The 19,683-nt window shown below is 40.2% G+C and overlaps 1 protein-coding gene across 1 annotated transcript in view; it reads left to right on the top strand.

The window, feature by feature from the left end:
• The window catches only part of LOC135478284 (SCO-spondin-like), a 69,614-nt gene that overhangs the window by 25,231 nt on the left and 24,700 nt on the right, over window positions 1-19,683 (top strand). The window contains 20 exon segments of the mRNA XM_064758559.1: window positions 400-446; window positions 997-1,148; window positions 1,150-1,327; window positions 1,666-1,967; window positions 3,026-3,182; window positions 4,014-4,160; window positions 5,081-5,177; window positions 6,657-6,733; window positions 7,473-7,580; window positions 8,600-8,782; window positions 10,700-10,915; window positions 13,017-13,114; window positions 13,930-14,025; window positions 14,363-14,732; window positions 15,563-15,864; window positions 16,367-16,745; window positions 17,255-17,358; window positions 17,945-18,052; window positions 18,969-19,017; window positions 19,414-19,610. Of these exon segments, the coding sequence (XP_064614629.1) occupies window positions 400-446; window positions 997-1,148; window positions 1,150-1,327; window positions 1,666-1,967; window positions 3,026-3,182; window positions 4,014-4,160; window positions 5,081-5,177; window positions 6,657-6,733; window positions 7,473-7,580; window positions 8,600-8,782; window positions 10,700-10,915; window positions 13,017-13,114; window positions 13,930-14,025; window positions 14,363-14,732; window positions 15,563-15,864; window positions 16,367-16,745; window positions 17,255-17,358; window positions 17,945-18,052; window positions 18,969-19,017; window positions 19,414-19,610 (3,367 nt within the window).

The following is a 19,683-nucleotide window of genomic DNA, read 5'->3' as shown; positions in this document are numbered from 1 at the left end:
GGTCTTAAGCGTCCCTGTACAAATCCTGAGAGCCGCACATTGAACAGCATCCAAGCGCTCTATACAAGATTAGAAGGCAGGAATTTATCCGCCATCCCCCCCCCCCCCCCGCCCTCCCCACGGATTTCCCAGATATAGCCTTATATGGTTAAGGACCTTCTCACATTTTGTAACAATCATTTCAATACGTTTTTACCATATAAGTCTCTTGTCAAATACAACGCCGAGATATTTGAATGATGAAGAGACATTAATTGCACTGTTCCCTATAAGAAGTGGTACCGGTAACTTAACCCGCCTTCTAGTGCTTCTAAAATGGTCTGTAACATTACTGAAACTGTGACATGTCTGGTATGAGTGTACATGTAAAATCCCTTCCTTCTCATCTGTTGTATACAGCCAGTGCCAAAATGGACAGTGGACCTGTACAACCAGAAAATGTGCAGGTGGGTTTAATATTGTCATTATATTTTGTTCTTAATGATTCACACCATAAGCTAAATGATAATCATAAATCATAAATTATAATGGGAAGGTCTTCCAGCAACCTGCGGATGGTCGTGGGTTTCCCCCCGGGCTCAACCCAGTTTCCTCCCACCATAATGCTGGCCGCCGTCGTATAAGTGAAATATTCTTGAGTACGGCGTAAAACACCAATCAAATAAATAAATAATTTTGTCAAGGCCATAATTTCAACTACAGTTGTACTTTACTTCTTTCTTCAACTAAATTTTGACAAATGTTACAGGAGTTATAACTTAATGTTTCACATTTCTAAATTGGACAAGACTTCATAACCAGTCTGCTTTTTGTTACTTTTACAAGATTTAGATAAAAGTGTAGTTTATTTGTTTAATATGATATAACCTTTGGTAGTTAAGATCATTATACTTTGGCTGGTTGATTTGTCAAATTGATTCTTCAAATTATTGTCATTAGCATAATAGTATGCCCCAGTTTAGTAATTCTTCATGTACAATGACATCTGTTGCACAGCAACTTGCCAGGCATTTGGTGATCCCCATTACGAGACCTTTGACGGAAACATGTACGAGTTTATGGGTGCATGCAGCTACGTTCTCGTCGAGGATTTCTGTAACCGTGGCAAAGGGACATTCAGAGTGACTGTGGAGAATGTGCCATGTGGAGAAGATGCGGAATTCCTGCACCAAATCTGTCAAGTTCACAATCCACGACACGGTGATTCATCTTGTGCGTGGATCAGAGCCAGTCGTCACCAAGAACCCGCTGGCACTACCGAACACACCAAGGGCGAGGTACCGCATCAAGGAGGCGGGGCTTTTCCTCTTTGTGGAAACAAGATATGGTAAAGTATTTTCTTTTCAAATGCAGCTCAGTAATGGCTGGTCAGATAATGTTATGATCCCAACTTCACGCTGTTACTGCTACATTTTCAGAATCGCTTCACATAGGAGTTCGTCTCAACCACTAAAGCAGACATGGTAGAAGCTTGTTAAACATCAGTCTCATTGCTTTACAGTTTACAAATGATGCTTAGTTTTCTTGTATTCTGGCTTTCCATTTTGTATTTGAAGAACTGCACCAGTGTTCATTTCTTTATTTGAAAAGGTTGAGAAAAAAGGCACGCGTGTAATACTGTATGTGAATGAAGCAGGTGTAAATGCACTCATGTATTTCTCGTAGGTATCACTATCCAATGGGACAAGGGCATGAGGGTGTACGTCAAACTGCAGCCCAAATACATGTCCAAGGTGTGCGGCCTGTGTGGAGACTTCGACCAGAATGCTAACAACGACTTCCGTACTCGTAACGGCCAGGTTGAGAGCAGTGCTCTCCCCTTTGCCAACTCGTGGCGTGTCCGTGAATCCTGTCCAAACACAGAAGAGCCGAGTGACCCTTGCGAACTTAATCCCGATAGAGAACAGTGGTCCCAGCATGCCTGCGCTATTCTGAGGACTGAGGCTTTCGCTTCGTGTCATTCTGTGGTAAGTGCTATTAAACAGTTTCTCATTATTTTTCTCTGTTTAGCTCATTGCATTATATAAAGGAGGTGTGGTGAAATATACGCGTTGTCCTATCCTGTTATGGAAGCATTATGATCTTGATGTGGGATTAGATTTGCTGACTGATGATAGACCCAGTGACTGATGATAGACCCAGTGACTGATGGTACACCCAGTGACTGATGGTACACCCAGTGATTGTGTGCATGTTGTTGTAGTTATGTACCCTTCTGGTGGATGAGGCATTTGTTGATTTGTGGTTTCTCTCACGGATGAGAATTTTTAGCTGATTTCAAAGGAAGTCAGGATTTTCAAAGTACTTGTATCTAACCTTTAACCAAAATGGCCAAAACTAATCATTTTACGCATGGAGGTCAGTTAGTATATGTAGTTTTCAGCAGTTTTTGATGACAACAATTCTGTTCCATGACCATTATAGGTCTGTATTCGTGTGTTCATGATGATGAATCTGGGTCCTCAGTTAGACCAAGTGTTGTCATTGTCCAGTGAGCCCCTGATCGGTGTGGCCTCAAGGGTTTTACCCTGGTTTCATTAACTTGACAGGTGTGATACATTTGAAAAGTTCTTTATTAAAAGCGTCATCGAATACGGTAATCATTTATATTCTTTTTGGTTAATTCATATTTTTGGGAAAATATGTACTTCATATCATCATTTGCTTTGCATTATTGGAACAGGTTGAACTGTCAAAATTCCAAAAAAAAAAAAAAAAAAGACAGGTGCTGCTTTTCAGAGTGAGGAAACTTCAACCCACCTGTAACAAAGCAGAGCTTGAACAAAGCTTTGAACTCTTTTGTTGTTACCTTTATTACAATGTACATCACAATTATCAGCATGTGTCTGCTCATAAAACACCTACATGCATGTAGTACACAAGCACTGCAAGTTTGGACCACTTTACGCAGCTCGTCCTCAAGTCTTCCATTGTGACTAGTCAACTACATGAAAATATTCACGGCAAACATATATTGTAGCTAAATGTATGAGTATTCAACTGGATTGTGATTGTTCTGTGACAGGTGAATGTGGATGATTATGAGAGGAACTGCGTGTGGGACTCGTGCGCCTGTAACCGGGGTGGGGACTGTGAGTGTCTGTGCACAGCCATTGCAGCCTACGTCAAGGAGTGCTCTGACAAGGGCGTCTGCATCCGCTGGAGAAGCATGGGAAACTGCCGTGAGCATATGCTTCATTTCTCTCCCATATGTGTCATTGGAAATATTTGATAACTTTGAAATAGTTAGGTATTTCACCTGAAGTTTGGCTGGTGAAAATGAAAGCTTTTTTTTCTAAAAAAATTTTTATCAAAAAGCTTCTAAGTGTCCCTAATCAATCAATCAGAATCAAGCAAAATGTATCAGTAGGTATTTGTACTGTCAACATTTTGGAAAACTCATGAAAAAGAAGTTTGATGATAACTGTGGATATAACATTCCTTGAACAATTTGGTGTGTTAATGCACAATGGCCTGTAAAGATGATAGTAGATATTGATTTCTATATGAGGGGAAAACTTCTGTGGTGTTTCACTTAGCCAGTTGTTACACTCTCACACGATCCATGAACAGATGAATTAGCTACCTCGTGGTACAGTCAGTGGTACTGACTATTAGGAATGAGGAAACTGTGGTTGAAATGTTAAATTCAGGTGTTAGTCTATTCTGTTTGGTAAAGAATGATTACATGTCTGTCACTTTTATCTGTTGCTTTCAAAGATGGTTGCAAAATTGCAGTGGCATATCAGTATGTTTCCAAATACCCTAATTCCTCAACCTTTTTGCATATACAAGAGCAACTTTCAGTGCAATTTATGCACATTTTTATTTGATTGTGGAAACAAAACGACACTGGCTGGATTGGTCAGTTTTCAGGGCTTCACAAAGGGTGTAATTTAATCAGTCAACACAGAATAACACCTTCATAATACTCTTGAATAAACAGTTTGCAGACTACTAGAAGACTTAATAATTACCTTAGTAAATGGCAAACCTGTGACTGGTTCTTGCAGCAATGCAGTGCGAGAATGGTATGGTGTACAAGGCCTGCGGATCGTCCTGCCCCAAGTCCTGCTCAGACCTGGCTGCCCCTGAAGAAGTGTGCTCATCAGAAGATGTAGAGGGTTGTCATTGCCCCAACGGAACCGCTCTCCTCAATGGTAACTGTCGCTGTCTGTGTGACATGGTAAATTGTACCGACTATCCATATGTGGGGGAACAGGCATTTCTTTTAAAATTTTGGTTATTCCCTGTTGCGCTTTGTTCTGGAGGCAGACATGTCATCTCTCTCCTCCAGGAACATCTTAACTACATAATTGTTCAGCATCTCAATTTTCTCCATAGCTTGTCTACTCTAAATAATATTGTGAGGAACTTTTTTTCAGACAACCATGTTATTCATGTAGTAAATGTAATGGAAAGTAGTTCTTGATTGGTCAGTACAGTAGGACTTTTTTTTTTTACCTTCAGTGATAAAATAGCTTAAACACCCCTGTTGTTATGCTTTTGTACTACACTGATTTGTAGAACAACAAGCAGCCTGTATTATTCTGGTTAGCTGGTTAGTTTAATGTGATTTTCCTGCACTGACTGGGAGAATGGGAAAAGAAAACTACAACCATGCCACAAGTGTGAGACACGACAGTATGCCACAGACAGGCCAAATTTGGTCACAGACATGCCAGAATTGTACAATGTGCTGGCCAAAAACCCAGCACAAAGCCTGCTACAAGTGTGCTGATGGCGAGCTAGTGAAATACTGTAAGCCTGCTACAAGTGTGCTAATAAAATACTAGAAGCCTGCTGCAAGTGTGTTAGTGGCAAGTTAGTGGAATACTGCAAGTCTGCTACAAGTGTGTTATAGGCAAGCTAGTGGAATACTGAAAGTCTGCTACAAGTGTGTTATAGGCAAGCTAGAGGAAGTGTACTAATGAAATACTAAAGCCTGCTACAAGTGTGCTAGTGGGGAGCTAGTGGAATACTAGAATCCTGCTACAAATGTGCTGGTGGCTCATTACTGAGGATCAACCTTCAGCCTCAGTCTCACTGAAGTGATTTGTCGCATGTTTTCTGTGTACAGGTCGTTGTGTGGAGTACTCTGACTGCCCGTGTACTGACCCGTCGTCTGGCGAGGAATTCCAGCCCGGCCAGGTCATGGTCAGAGATTGCCGCTTGTGGTGAGTCTAATTATAAATATTAAATGTGATGACAACACTCCATTTTTAGTAATTCTAGACAAGTGACGTCTAGGAGATGGCAGTTAACATCGTTGCATTTTTATTTTTTACCCATTAACTGTGCACCAGCCATGATACTAAGGTTTCTGAAATAAAACCCTGACTGAGGTAAATTGACAAGAGGTCCTATTTCACCAGTTATGTGTGACCATTTGCCAGCTATCACACTGTTGTCACTTCTCTGGTTTTGCTCTCCATATTCTTTTGGTCATATTCCTGAAACTTTCAAACATGCCCTATAAATTCTTCTAGTGTGTAGGACTACACACACTGTATTAATTATCCTGAAAGCAAAGAATTACATTTCTCTCCCAGTTTTTGGAAATGTGAATGTATGAATATTTTGTTGATTAGATGAACTGTGCTTAAAAAAAAAAGGAACTAAATATTCCTGCTACAATTACATGTGTATCGGCTAAAAAGAGCAGACCAAGTGTCCCAAAAATTAGGAAAATTAGCATGACCAGGGTATATATGTGAAGTTGGCTGTAATTTCTTTAAGCTTTTAGCCAAAGTTAATATATTTGGATGGAATTTTTTTCATGTGTTCTTAGTTGCAAAATACATAGGAAGTTCCACAGGTGTACATACACCTTTAGAAATATTTATAAATGTGGATAAATTCCCACTTTTTAGACCATTGCTCTTTCATGTGTGAAAAGGTTGAGGAATTAGGGTAGACCACACATAGGAAGCTCTGCATGTACCTACAGAGATATGTGTTTGTATGGAGAGTAAGTGAGAACTTATTACAGTGTATCATATTAGACAGAGTGCACTGGAACAGATTATTCCTCAAAGCCTTTTCTGAATTCAGAAATTTGAAAGGCGATCTTAAAGCTTATTTTTCGGCTTTAGTAATTAAAATTTTGTCCACCTCATCATTGTTGTTCTAAGACAAATGTTTCCAAATTTCAACTTCCACTACCAAAAACTAAGCATTGTGAAGAGGCTTTGTGGAATCAGCCCTTGGTTAGACAGCCATCTTTATTTTGTCTTTTCTTAACCAAAGACAGGTGACACTTCATCCAGTTTTTTCTTATTTTCAGGAGAAAATAGTTTTAATAAAACTGTTCAAAATATTTTGTTAGCCTGCTAGTGTCAAAGACACTGAACAGTAAAAGTTTTTTGTGCAATTTACAATCGGACAATGTTGTGAATACCATATTTCAACTAAAGTTTACTCTTTGACACATGACACGTTTTGCATGATTCAAATTGATTCATTCACCCTATAGGGACACTTAAAAGTGAAGTTTGGTTAATTTTTTTATCACAAAAATGTAACTGTTGGCAGCAAAAGGATCATTAAAGGCTTTTATGCTTCTAAGATTACATTTTTATATGCCAATCTTTGAATGAAATACATGGAGCCTTATTGGAGATATTTATTTATAATGTATGATATTTTCTGGTTAGCACCTGTATCAATGGAGGATTCCGATGTGCCAGTGGTGCTGGGTGTAGTGGTGGCACCACACCTGGGACTGTCACACGTAAGTATACCTAAACAGGTATGAACACGACTAATTAATGATTATAATTATCATTATAATTCTTTATTTCAGACTGAGTAGTCCAGATCACAGAAAGTAAAGTAACCCAAGCAATACAATACTTTTCTCAGGCTTAATTACACCCCATTTATACAGTTTACGTTTAATTCTGTTTTGGAGAATAATCTATGTACATGTAGGTGCATTGATGTTTATTTATTTATTTATTTTTTAATATGATTGGTGCATCCATGTAGCAGATGTAATGTGAAGCCTTTTTGAAGACCAGTTGTCTCCCAGGATATGGTGTTTGTACATGTAACTGTACATGTACACATGAGAAAGTTCATCAGTAACTTCCCAAGAGTTGGTGGTTTATGCCAGACACTGCGGCTTGCTCAGGTTTCCGCGTGTACTTGTGGGAAGCATTATAATTCTGTAAAATGTCTTGTTGTAGAGGGGCCTCCGTGGCTCAGTTGGTTAGCGCGCTAGCGCAGTGTAATGACCCAGGGGTCTCTCACCAATGCGGTCGCTGTGAGTTCAAGTCCAGCTCATGCTGGCTTTCTCTCCGGCCATATGTGGGAAGGTATGTCAGCTACCTACGGATGGTTGTGGGTTTCCCCCGGGTTCTGCCCGGTTTACACCCACCATAATGCTGGCCGCCATCATATAATTGAAATATTCTTGAGTACGGCGTAAAACACCAATCAAAAAACAAAAAAAAAATGTCTTGTTTTAGAATACTGCACGGCTGATGATCAGATGCTGTGTAACGGAAACAACACCTGTGCCACTCGCTGTGACAGAGTCAAGGAGTGCATCTTCAATGAGGATGAAGAAAACTGTGGTATGTTTGTTGATGCATTATCAGAGGATAGGTATTAAATGTGCGTCAAAAGCAATTTGAGCATGGTATGGCCAATCAGTCGACTATACCAGCACAAAAGGCGAAGGTCAAAGGACCTCCTACGCCACAGAAACTTTGGGGTGCTAGACGGCCGGAGATGCCCTGAAATTGTTGTGCGGGTTGTTTATTCTTCATGAAGATCCATTATATTTGTTTGTAATTAACAGTCTACTGTGCACGTGTGTGTATGGGTTTCATTTTGTTGGTTGCCTTTAAGTTTGTTTAACTTCACTTTTGATTTATTGTGATTTATTATTGTTTTTTTTTTGGACCTTTTTTTTTTTTTTTTTTACAGTTGTTTATTTTTATTTTGTCTTTGAGGAAAAGGGGCCGTACCGACCATACTGCTTCCAGCGCCACTGTATTAAAACTGTACACTGGAGTTTAAGCTTGCGACTGCCTGCACAGTGATTGTAGGCTAACTTCCATGTTTCAGTCAACATACACTACAATTACTTTGCCCAAGAGGCTCCAGATAGTTTTTGGTGAAATCACTAATTTCAAATTTTGAATAGGCATATTTTTATTGCAGAAAACCAAAGAGATAAGCTTGAGGGAAAAGCTTAGATTTTGTATCCTGGTTTTAATTACATATTCAGCAAACTTAATAACTTGACAGTTGTTTTATTGAAGCTCATGACATTGTGTCTATGTTTTTGATAGCGTGATCAGCTAGTTGCTTTTTGTATGATACATATACATATTTTCGTAATTATACATACAATACTTCTATCCTGAGATTCAATTAAGCATGGTTGTGGAGAGTGTTTGAAAATGAAAATTAGACTTGAAAATATTGGAAAATGGATGGAAAGGTTTGGCTGCACGCTGCAGATGGTTGTGGGTTTCCTCCCACCATAATGCTAGCCATCATCGTACTCAATATCCTTGAGTACGGAATAAAACATCAATGAAATAAGTAAATTTCAGCTAAGCTGAACTTTTTGTTTGTGTTTTAGTTTTCCCGACCACACAACCAGTCATAGTAACAGAACCTGAGGAACTCACCACTGTGCCTGTCACAGATCAGACGCCTGAAACAACTGAGGAGATTGTCACAGTCACAGGACCTGTTACACACAGCACAGTGCCATCTACTGGAGAAATCACCACACAACCTACAGGGCCCACAACTCCGCTTGGTATGTGCGCAACTCGGATGTTTGCAGAACTGCAGTTTGATGCAAAGCAATAATTAGAGTTTGAAAGGTTATATGTGGACTTTCGTCTTTGCCCATTGTTCGAGACATATGGGTGTTTGCGGGTGTTTTAAACATGTCAACATGTTTCACTCACACAGACATGAAATTATTGCCTAAATAACATGTTAGTTACCCTAAATGATCTAAAAGTTCGCCCATGAATAAGTTGCTTGTTTGTCTACTGAGTTCTGCTGATTTTAGAAAGATGCTTTGAGAGGTTTTTGGCAGGTAGGATGATATCCAGCTGGGAGAAGCAATAGCCCCGTTTACACTACCGCTTTTCAACCGGGCTCGGCCCTGATGGGGCACGGCCCGGCAAAAAATTGGGTAGTCTAAACGGGTTAAGCGTGCTCGGCACCGTGCCAGATTTGACCGGGCCGAACCCCTCAACGAGAGGTAGGCTCGACCCAGCTGAAGCTCGGCTCGGCTAGCCAAACGTGTAGTGTAAATGCGTCACCGTGCCTGGCCCGCTCAGAGGACTTAACTGCGCATGCTTAAAGGCAACTTCCTCTGACCTTCCACTTTCGGCTTTTCAATTGGCGCACTTTTTTTCGAACAATAAGAATTTAAATATGTCAACAAATCGTGGCGCTACTTGGACAAAAGAGGAGACAGAGCAGCTATTAGTTATTTGGTGCAGGCGCAACTTGAGAGCGCTCGTCACAACTACAAGATTTTTGAGCAGATCAGTGCATCCTTGGCAGAGAAGGGCGGATTCGACAAGAGGGACGGCAAGCAATGCCAAGAAAAGATGCCTTACAACTACTGGCAGCGCCATTTTCGCAGCTGAATAAAGTGTTTGTACCTCCAATGTCTGAAGAGTGCCACAAATAAATAGCCCAACTCAACCTGAGTTGTCGTTCCTGTTTGTGATAATGGATTTGGCCCGCCAGCGAGGCGTGTAATGTAAACGGTACTTGTCAAGGGGGCTCGGCCCTGATCAAGCGCGACCGTGCTAAAATGGGCCCGGCCCGGCTGTAGTCTAAACGCGGCTAATAACATGACATTTATTTACCTTCCATAATGCTCTGTTGTGGTTGAATTTTTAGGTTATTTAGGGTAATACCAAACTCTTTAAGGCCTCAAAAGTCCAAAATCAGGTTTTCTTGACTTTCACAGTGTGCATGTACTCTGTAGATTGTTCTGTTTGACGTAGTAAAATTCTATAACTTAAAATTAAGCTTTAGACAGTCATGTGCCATACTAGCCAATGCATGTTCATGTTATTTTCTTGACAGGGTTTTACTACCTTAGTCCAGTCTCTGAGAATCCTTAAACCCTTAAAGGGTGTCAGTTACATGGGAAGTCTGATGTACTGTATTTCACCTAAAGTTTGGTTTGCAGAAATGCACTTTCAGAAGTAAATAAAGGCTTAAGCCTAGCTTGAAAAAATGTTAAACTTGAGGTGAAAACAGCACATTGTTGGAAATGAAAGAGTTTTTAATGGTGTTATCTTGACAGCGTTTTATTACCTGTTTCTGGAGGCCCTTGTTGCCGTATGGATTTAATAGCATGACAGCACGGTGCAATGACCCTGGGCCACCCACCAATGTGGTCTCTGTGAGTTCAAGTCCAGCTCAACCTGGCTTCCTCTCCAGCCATATGTGGGAAGATTTGCCAGCAGTTCCGTTTCCTCCCACCATGATGTTGTCAGCCGTCTTATAAGTGAAATATTCTTGAGTACTGCATAAAACACCAATCAAGTGAAGGAAGTAAGTTACCGGTTTCTAGTCTTTGGGCACCCGCACACCTTTACCCAGTGTACAGTGATTAATCTGGCATATTTGTAGATACGTGGAAAGGACTATGTTATTTACGTTTTTATCGTGCTGACATTCTTTTTTGACCTATTTTCAGTCTGTGAGCACCCATACACCCTTACCCAGTGTAAGCGACACTGTGACGACCTGTGTCACTCCCTGGGCTGGAACTGCGACCCTACAGGAACCTACCATTGCCAGAAAGGTATCATACCTGTTCTGAACCAATCTGTGAAGTGGGCGCTTTCCCCTGGCACCACCCAGTTTGGTCGTGGTGACCTATTTGAGACAGTTGCCTTTGAAATGCCAGCAGGTGGCCTAGCGGTTAGCATGCTGGTAGAGCACAATGACCCACGAGCATCTAGGCATGGGGTCGCTGTGAGTTCAAATCCATCTCATGCTGGATATCTGTGAAATCCATTATTTGATAAAGGCCGTGGTTATTCTCGAGTAGTGTTCAGTATCACTCCGTTAGACAATCCAGCATATTCCAGTAATAATTAGGAGCTGGTAGCTAACTACAAAGTTCATTACTGCACTTCATTGTATGGTCACAGTTGATATGATATCCACTGACTGGATGATATCCACTGACTGGACAATATCCACTGACTGGATGATATCCACTGACTGGACGATATCCACTGACTGTAAGATTGTTTTTGTTTTGTTTTTGTTGTTTGTTTATTCACCAATATAATATACAAAACATAAGATTTATGCAAACATACAGAAACATATTGGCGGCAATAAAGCTCCATGGAGCTTGCTCTATCCCATTAACATACAATTTGTATGTAATACAGGCATGTATTAAGAAGTCGTCGTCATATGACTGAAAAATTGTTGAGTACGACGTTAAACCCCAAGCACTCACTCACTCACTGTATTAAGAAGTGCTGCAGCATGTACAATTTCAGTTTAGATTTGAATAAGGAAATTGACTGAATATTGGGTAAGTATGAAGAGAGTTTATTCCATTCCCGAGGGCCAGCTACTTTAAGTGAACGATAGGACAGATTACTTTTAAAAGGGGTTCGATACAGATCTAATGACCGACGTGTTGTGCCATAGTGATGTACGTCAGTGTTTTCAGTAATGTAATTATTAAAGCTAGGTGGTAAATACATAAAAACCTATGCAATATCATATTACTAGATATTTCAAGAGTACAAAAAAGTGACTTTGTGTGTTCTAGGGACCTAGACATAGTCACAATTCGAATAGCGCATTTTTGTAATATTTGTAGAGGTTGCAAGTGAGACTTTATACCTGTTTGCCCACAAAATATTCCCATATGAAAAATAAGGGTAGATCAAAGAATAATAAATGATAAAAAGTGTTTTATTATTCACCCAGTCCTTAATGTTGTTTAATATACCTAGATTCCTCAAGATCTTTTTACAAATACAATCTGTGTGTGATGTCCAATTTAGCTTTTCGTTAAACATAAAACCAAGATATTTGAACTCCCTGACTGGTTTAACTTCTGTCCCAGAAACATTCATGAAAACAGTAATTTGTGGTCTATATCTACTCGTGGGTGAGATTAACATATACTTTGTTTTGTTAACATTTAGTGAAAGGTGGTTTGCACAGAACCAAGTGTTCAGCTTTCCTAGAAGTCATGATAGCCTCATCGACATTTTCACAGGAATAAGTTGTGCTGATATTGTCTGCAAAGAGTATGATATTTAGGGCGTCTGTTACTTTCGATGTATCATTAATGTATAATAGAAATAGGATTGATCCCAGAATTAACCCTTCAGGCACACCACATGTAGAGATATCCACTGAATGTACGATATCCACTGAGGGTACGATATACAGTGCTCAATTACCACACAGTAATGGGCATATGCCACTTAACACTGTTCAGTTTTTGGACCTTTCTGAGCAGTATGGCATAGTTCACAACGGCACTGTACCGTGAGTTCACAGCTATAGTGTGTAGTGAATTCACAGAGCTTTTTTCAGTAAGTCACCTCACCTGATAGAGCTCAAATACAACCAATGCCACCGACATCAAAATGTTCAATTGAAGTCTCTTAGTTTCATGTTAATCTTCCAATAAGAACACAAAAGACAAATCTTTCCAGCCATGTCAAAGGAAAGACAAATCTTTCCAGCCATGTCAAAGGAAAGACAAATCTTTCCAGCCATGTCAAAGGAAAGACAAATCTTTCCAGCCATGTCAAAGGAAAGACAAATCTTTCCAGCCATGTCAAAGGAAAGACAAATCTTTCCAGCCATGTCAAAGGAAAGACAACTGCAGATTCATGAACCTTGTGGTTGTAATTTTGGTGTCTCCATTCCTGAAAAATTTCCCCTCTTGTTATTTACTTTATTGTTGTCTTTAAGAAAGTCCTACCATTTGGTTTTCTATCTTGGAAAAATCACTGTTTTCGCTACAGGGTGTGCACTAACCCCTGGCTATGCTGAAGATGAGGAAGGACCAGTCCCTGTAACCCGATGTTCGTGTTACGATGAGGTTGATGCCACTGTTAGACAGGTAGGAGGTTACAGGCTTAGATAGTTGTACTGGGATTGGTGGGTGGGTGGGTGGGTGGGGGTGAGGTTGGGGGAGGGGCTGTTATGTATGCTGACCCCAAGCTGTGCTGAAGACCCGGAGGGACCCGTCCCAATGAGCAGCTGTTCTTGTTACAATGAGGTGGACGCCACTGTTAACAAGGTCAGAGTTCATGGGCTAAGCAGTTGAACAGAGGTGTGAGGATGAGGGAGCACGTTCAGCACCGCTGAAACTTTCCGGGGCGTTTATAAGCTGCTATGCTGAAATCGTGTGAGGTGTAGTTGTGTGTTAATTCAGTCGAATAAAGTTGTGAGACATATGTTTGTGTGAAAAATAAAAAAGGAAAAAAAAATTTCAAACTTAAATACTGGATTTGACCTAACATTTTGTCCATGACTAAAGTTACTTGTTTTTGACTGATCCAGAGAGACCTGATGGTCTTAGGTGTTTTAAAGTTATGGTGTTGGATAAGTTGGAATAATGTTGTACTATGAAAGTTTCATTACTAAAAGTAATACATTATGACATTTATTTTTTCTAAAATGCAACATTTTGGGCCAGTTTGGATGTCAGTTACAGTTAATTACATGTTTGTTCAGGTATTTGTGAGCTGACAGAAAGACTGTGATGCATTTTTATGCTTGGAAAATTCCTAAAAATAAGTTACAGTGTGAAATATTTTTGTTTGGTAACTCAGGCACTTGCCAGCTGACAGAGGCTGTGAGACGTGGGCTTGTTTGTCAAAAATGTACTTACAAATGAGTTACAAAGCTAAACATTCTTGTTTGTCAACTTAGGCGTTTGCAAGCTGGCAGAGAGGCTGTGAGACATGCGTCTGTATCAACAACACGATCACCTGCTCTCTGGATTGCGGAGACATTACCTGTCCACAGGTGAGATGACACTAGCCATGTTTGATGTAAATAAACTCGTCTAACCAAACAAAGTAAAGTACTTTTAATGCTGAGAACTTCTATGTAAGAAAATATTACTGACTCCACTTCAAAGGAATTAATGCAGGTTGAATGGTCACCTGTAATGACATCTTCAAATATCAGTTCCACTTACCTTTTGCAAATTTTATCTGTTCAAACCTTCACAAATTCCTTGTGATGTGTTTATATCAGAATATAAAAAAAATATAAATAAGCATAACGTTTTCTTAATTGAAAAAAAGATTAAGTGGGAAGAATGGAACATGTTGTTCACCTGGCAATTATTTCCCTCCAGTTCTTTGAGGCCCGATCTATGCCTACATCATGCTGCCCAGTCTGCGTACGTACCTCTGAGCCAGTTGTCACTACACTGCCACCACCCACGCTGACGCCGGTTCCCCCTACCACACCAGGGGAGACAACTCTCCCACCCAGCAGTACTACACCAGAGATACCTGATGAAGGTAGCTTCACTACGATTCCACATCCTCCTTCCTCCCCCGTCACGGGCTATGTGACCCCTGAGGAGACAACTCCACCCAGTGAAAGAACAACCGAACCGTCTACATCCGCACCAACAACAACAGAGGCCTATCCAACAGGCAGTCCCTCCCCGTCACCGTCAGTTGGAACAACATCTGTGCCTGAAGGAACAACTGCTGAATGTAGGCACTGTTATCAGTATACATGTAGCTTATTTACTATCCCGTGCTCCAACAACAGGATATTTATTTAGGTCTGCCTACCAGTCTGTCTGTCTGTCTGTCTGTCAGTCACATTTTGATTTCCACGTGATAACAGCCCAGAATATATTTCTTTAGCCTCTCACTAGTATGTGGGTTTAGTGATAGTAATGAAAAAGTCAAGATACCTACATGTAAATGTAAAATTTTTCATAAGGTTTTGACCCTCTTGTAGACGTCTTTGTTAAATCAGGTTCCAAATATCGTCTGGTTGTCCTAATACTCCTTAAACTCCTAATATGCAAGTTCACTTTGCGGAGCTTCTTATCAGATTAGAAATCCAGCATGGTAGACTTAGAAGTTTGGTGTAGTTAGTGTGTTCCTTGATTCTGATTCTGATAGTTTGTTTCAGCAGAATAACGGTTCCAAAATTTGTCTGATTTTGATAAGATTTTGTGTGCAGATTCATTTTGTCATCCCTCAGTTCAAGTGTGAAAATCAGCTTGATCTATGCATAGGTTTTTGCTAATGTCATGTGGGATTTCAATCCTGGGAATGTGATTGTGTATTCCAGTTTTTGTGTATTTCAATCAGGCACAGTACCAGATGATGTTGTTTTAACAAGTAGAATCCCACAATACCTTTAACGACTAGACCGCAGGTGAAAATCACTGTCTCACATCTGGGAAAGTTTAAACCCGTGTATAAAACTGAGTACCGTTTTTTTAAATGGAATATTGTCGAGTTCCAAATAAATGGAGAGAAAAAAAATTTGTATGTTGATGACAAATTGTTTTCTCTTCATTGTCCAGCTTGTGTGTTGAGTGATGGAATGAAGGACCCGAGCCTTATTTCTGACGACCAAATCCAAGGTTTGCCGTACAATGTAGGAATTCCAGCCGAAGCCCGAAGCACAGGCTGGGTTGTTCCTATCAGTCCTGTAGAAGAAACTGGTCTGGTTATCTCCCTTTCTGAGCCCTCGGCTGAGGTGGATCCAATCTACGTAGACAGTGTGAATGTTAATGGAAACGTCAAGTCTTACTCTGTCCATTACAAGCTGAACGAGGCCGATCCAGCCTGGACTGCTGTGCACGACGACCTAGGAACACCTGTTGTACGTGGTCATACGAAACCTACCTGATTGATACAACTCAACATATAAAGCCATTCATCATACTCAAGTCTATTTTTCGGAAAGAATTACATGGGGGGTGGGGGGGCGGGGTCAGGAGGGGAAATGAAGTAACATTTTCAAGATTTCACATAAACATAATCCAATCCTCATATTCTAGTCTGTTGCTCATTTAACAAATACATGGAAAAACGAATAATGAAGTAACATTTGTAAGATTTGACATGTGCCTGAAATGTCAGAAAAATTGTCCACTTCTCCTGCTCTAGTATGAAATTTTGTGAGCGAAAAGGAAGAGAATAAATTGGAGATGCAGTTTAAAGTTTAAATGTTTTTCTATCTTGTATTCTGGCGGCTGTAGTGCAAGTGAAATATTCATTTAGTACAGGGTGATACACCAGTTGAATGAACAAAATATTTCATAATGTGTGAAAATTTATGTTCAGCACAAAACAGCAAACAAGTAAATTGTTTTTTATTTCAGTTGTTCCCAGGCAACAGTTACCAGAAATTAGGAGATGGCATTAACGCCGAGGTGATCAAAGTTGGGTTTAAGGAACCTCTGTCTGAGCAGCAGGACACCTACATGGCCCAGGTCAGCATTCTTGCCTGCTTCAAACCACGACAAGGACCTACTTTTACTGTTCCAACATCAGCACCGGAGACAACGACCACAGAGGAGACTCTCATCACTGAAAGGGTCTCCACAACAGGGCCAACGCACGTGGGTCCGACTACAGAGGAACCTGTGTCATGTGACATACAGGGAGAGGTGTATGACCAGTGTCGATGTCGCAGAACTTGTGACGATGTCCGAGCAAATCGTCAGTGTAGCTCTCAGGCGGAATTTGTCGACATCTATGGTAAGTCTGTCAGATTAAACCAAAAACCCAGCGAATGCACCTAACTCTCTCCATTTGGCAACTTGCTTTTTCCCCATAATTCTTCAATCTTTTTATATATTTCCAAGATGATACCAGTTTATTAGCCAGTGTTTTTTTCATTATGCTGGTCTTGGTGAAGAACAGGACTTGCTGTTTGTACTTCTGTATCTTCCAAATAAAGTATCATCATCATGGCCAGTCTAAATGTAGAGCTCTCGTGTGAACAGAATTTACAGAGTTTAAAACATAGTTATTGTAGGAGATGTAAATTTGATGATACTAAAGTTTATCATTTTTCAGAACTACCTTTAAAGTGATTTTCGAATTCTGACTTTCTGGAAAGCATCTGTTTTCTGTTTTTTTATATAATATTCTCAAGTGGAAAGACATATATTTCTCGCTATGACATATCTGAAATACTGCTTAATGTGGCGTTAAGTCTTAATGATTCATTCTTCATGACCAAATATTGTGTTTGCTGTGACCAGGATTTTGCTGTGGATGTGTGGAGGGTGAAGTGTATGGGGACAATGGAGCCTGTGTGCCAGCCGAGATGTGCCAGTGTGAAGATGTCACTGGAACCAGTCATGCTGTATGTATTTCTGCCCCCTGTTTCCACTTTTATTCCTGTTTGATAGAATGCAAAAAAATATGAAGACTTTGTGAAGTGACAGGTTCAAATCCAGCTCTTGTGACTTTAAGTGCAGAGATTTGTCATGGCAAGCAGGGTGATTTACTCCGGTTTTCTCCAAACATAAAACTGATTGTGGAATAAAAGTAAGACTTTTGAGAACAGCATTTAGAGCCAAAAGAACGTTGTAATGAGTAAATATATCAAGCTTTCAAAGGAATGGTAAATGTTTGAAGTCAAGGTGTCACCGGTAGCAGTCACGCTCTATGTGTTTGTGCTCTGTCTTTCCATCTTCTTTCCTGTCCGACTGATCAAATGACAAAACTAATGGGAACATTTTGTGAGGTCCCAGATTCAAATCCATCTCTCACTGCTTTGTCTTTATTATTGAGGCAGGGGATTTTTTATCTCTGAGCTTTCAACCAGTTGTAGAACAGAATTCATGTCTGGAGAAAAGCCCTCCCACTGACTGTATTCTAAAGCTAGTAGTCTAATTTCAGTAAATGTGTCACATGTTGTAATAATGAACCCGTTGATCTGTTATCAGCTGAACAGCCACTTCACACGACAAGGAGAGCACTGTACTGAGGACTGTGTCTACACTTACAACTGCACCCTGAACTGCGTGCCCAAATGTGACATCCAGTGCCAGACTGTAAGTACATCTGGATACAACTTCCATACTCCCTAGGTTGTACCATTCTATAGAACATGGCCGGTTCAAAAAATATTTCATATCCAACACATGGTGCAAATGATATGCCTGAACTTAGTATAGTATTCAATCCAATACTATACTATCCAATAGTATTCAAGCTGACTTGGAAAAGTGTGGATGTGAAAGCAAAAGATTTGTGATATCATCATTGATTAATATATTTTCAAATACGCCATGGTTCACTCCCTTGGGTCCTGAACAGTACATGCTAACTCAATTGGATAAACAGTTGTGGAGGAAATTGAGGGACAGGCATGCATTAATATATACCTTGGTCAATAGCTACGTACATTCAGGGACTCTGAAATCTGCTCATCATAGTGAACACCTCATAAAAGATAACTTGTGAAGAGTTATCTCCCTTGATCCGCATAACGCAAAGGATTATCTTCCCTGGCTGAAGATACAGATTTTACTTAATAATAATAATAAGATTAATTTTCTTCAAAGACAGAAACAGATATTGTGATTTGGAAACATTATGTTGGTCACAAATTAAATGGAGATAAATTGTAAATTCTTTTACATTATTCTGCTGTCAAAATATCTACTGACTAGGATTAGTGTAACCTGGTCTGGGCTGAATTACCCCCCTTGAGTGGCCCCAAGGTAATTTGAACCCAATTTTATTATAGATATACATTTCAGATATTATCATTATCATTGATGAGTTTTTAATTCTGGAAGTTTTCTAATATGGAATTCTGCGTGGTTAAAACCTGCAACTTTCACATTTCTAACTGAGGTTAAAGATATCTGTTTTGATAATACATGTACATGTAGGCCTAAGTTGTAAAAGATATACACCGTGTTTCACATGTATGATGAAGGTTGTCGTAATCCTTTGTTACAGGGCTTCAAAAAAGTGACCACCAATGACAACTGCTGTATGTGCATGCCAGGTAAAGAGCTTCAGTCAAAATACATAGTTATTTATAAGTTTACAACACGAGTCCCTGACATTGTCATAGGTCAGGAAAGATTCATTACTGCACAATAGGTGTATAACAGAAATCACTTAAACATCACTTAAGCCCAGTTCAGTCAAATGGTTTTGCTAGCTCCTATAACCCAATGGTAATGTTAGTGTTTCCCCCTAAAAAAGAGGAAGTAGTTTCACTATAGCCGAGAGTGAGAGTTGTGGTTAGTAACTTGATATTTCTGATAAAACCTGTGTAGCTTGGGTTCCACTGGGTCTTTGTTTAACTGCAGTATGCCTGTAGGTTATAATTGCATTACTTCCATCTCGTAGCTACACTCATTCATGTCTGACCTTTGAATGTTTCTGTTTGTTTCAGTGCCCACTGTTCCGATCACAACCCTCCCATCCACAACAGGCGGCGAGACTTCCTGTGTCTGCGCCCCAAACGCCACCGCGTGTGACAACTGTCAGAAGTGCTTCACCCCTGAGCTCGTCTGTGATGGGAAGAATGACTGTGATGATGGACTGGATGAACAGAACTGTGATTGCGTCCACAACGGGCAGCGTTACCTGGTAAGACGTATCCGTCACATTGGAGTAGGGATGTTGGCAGTTACCTGCTAATGTGCTGATTGTTCAGTCCTGT

The sequence above is a fragment of the Liolophura sinensis genome, chromosome 11 (assembly GCF_032854445.1).
Source record: "Liolophura sinensis isolate JHLJ2023 chromosome 11, CUHK_Ljap_v2, whole genome shotgun sequence".
Classification (NCBI taxonomy): domain Eukaryota; kingdom Metazoa; phylum Mollusca; class Polyplacophora; order Chitonida; family Chitonidae; genus Liolophura; species Liolophura sinensis.
Note: the sequence above shows the minus strand (reverse complement) of the source record. Positions and strands in the feature narration are given on the sequence as shown.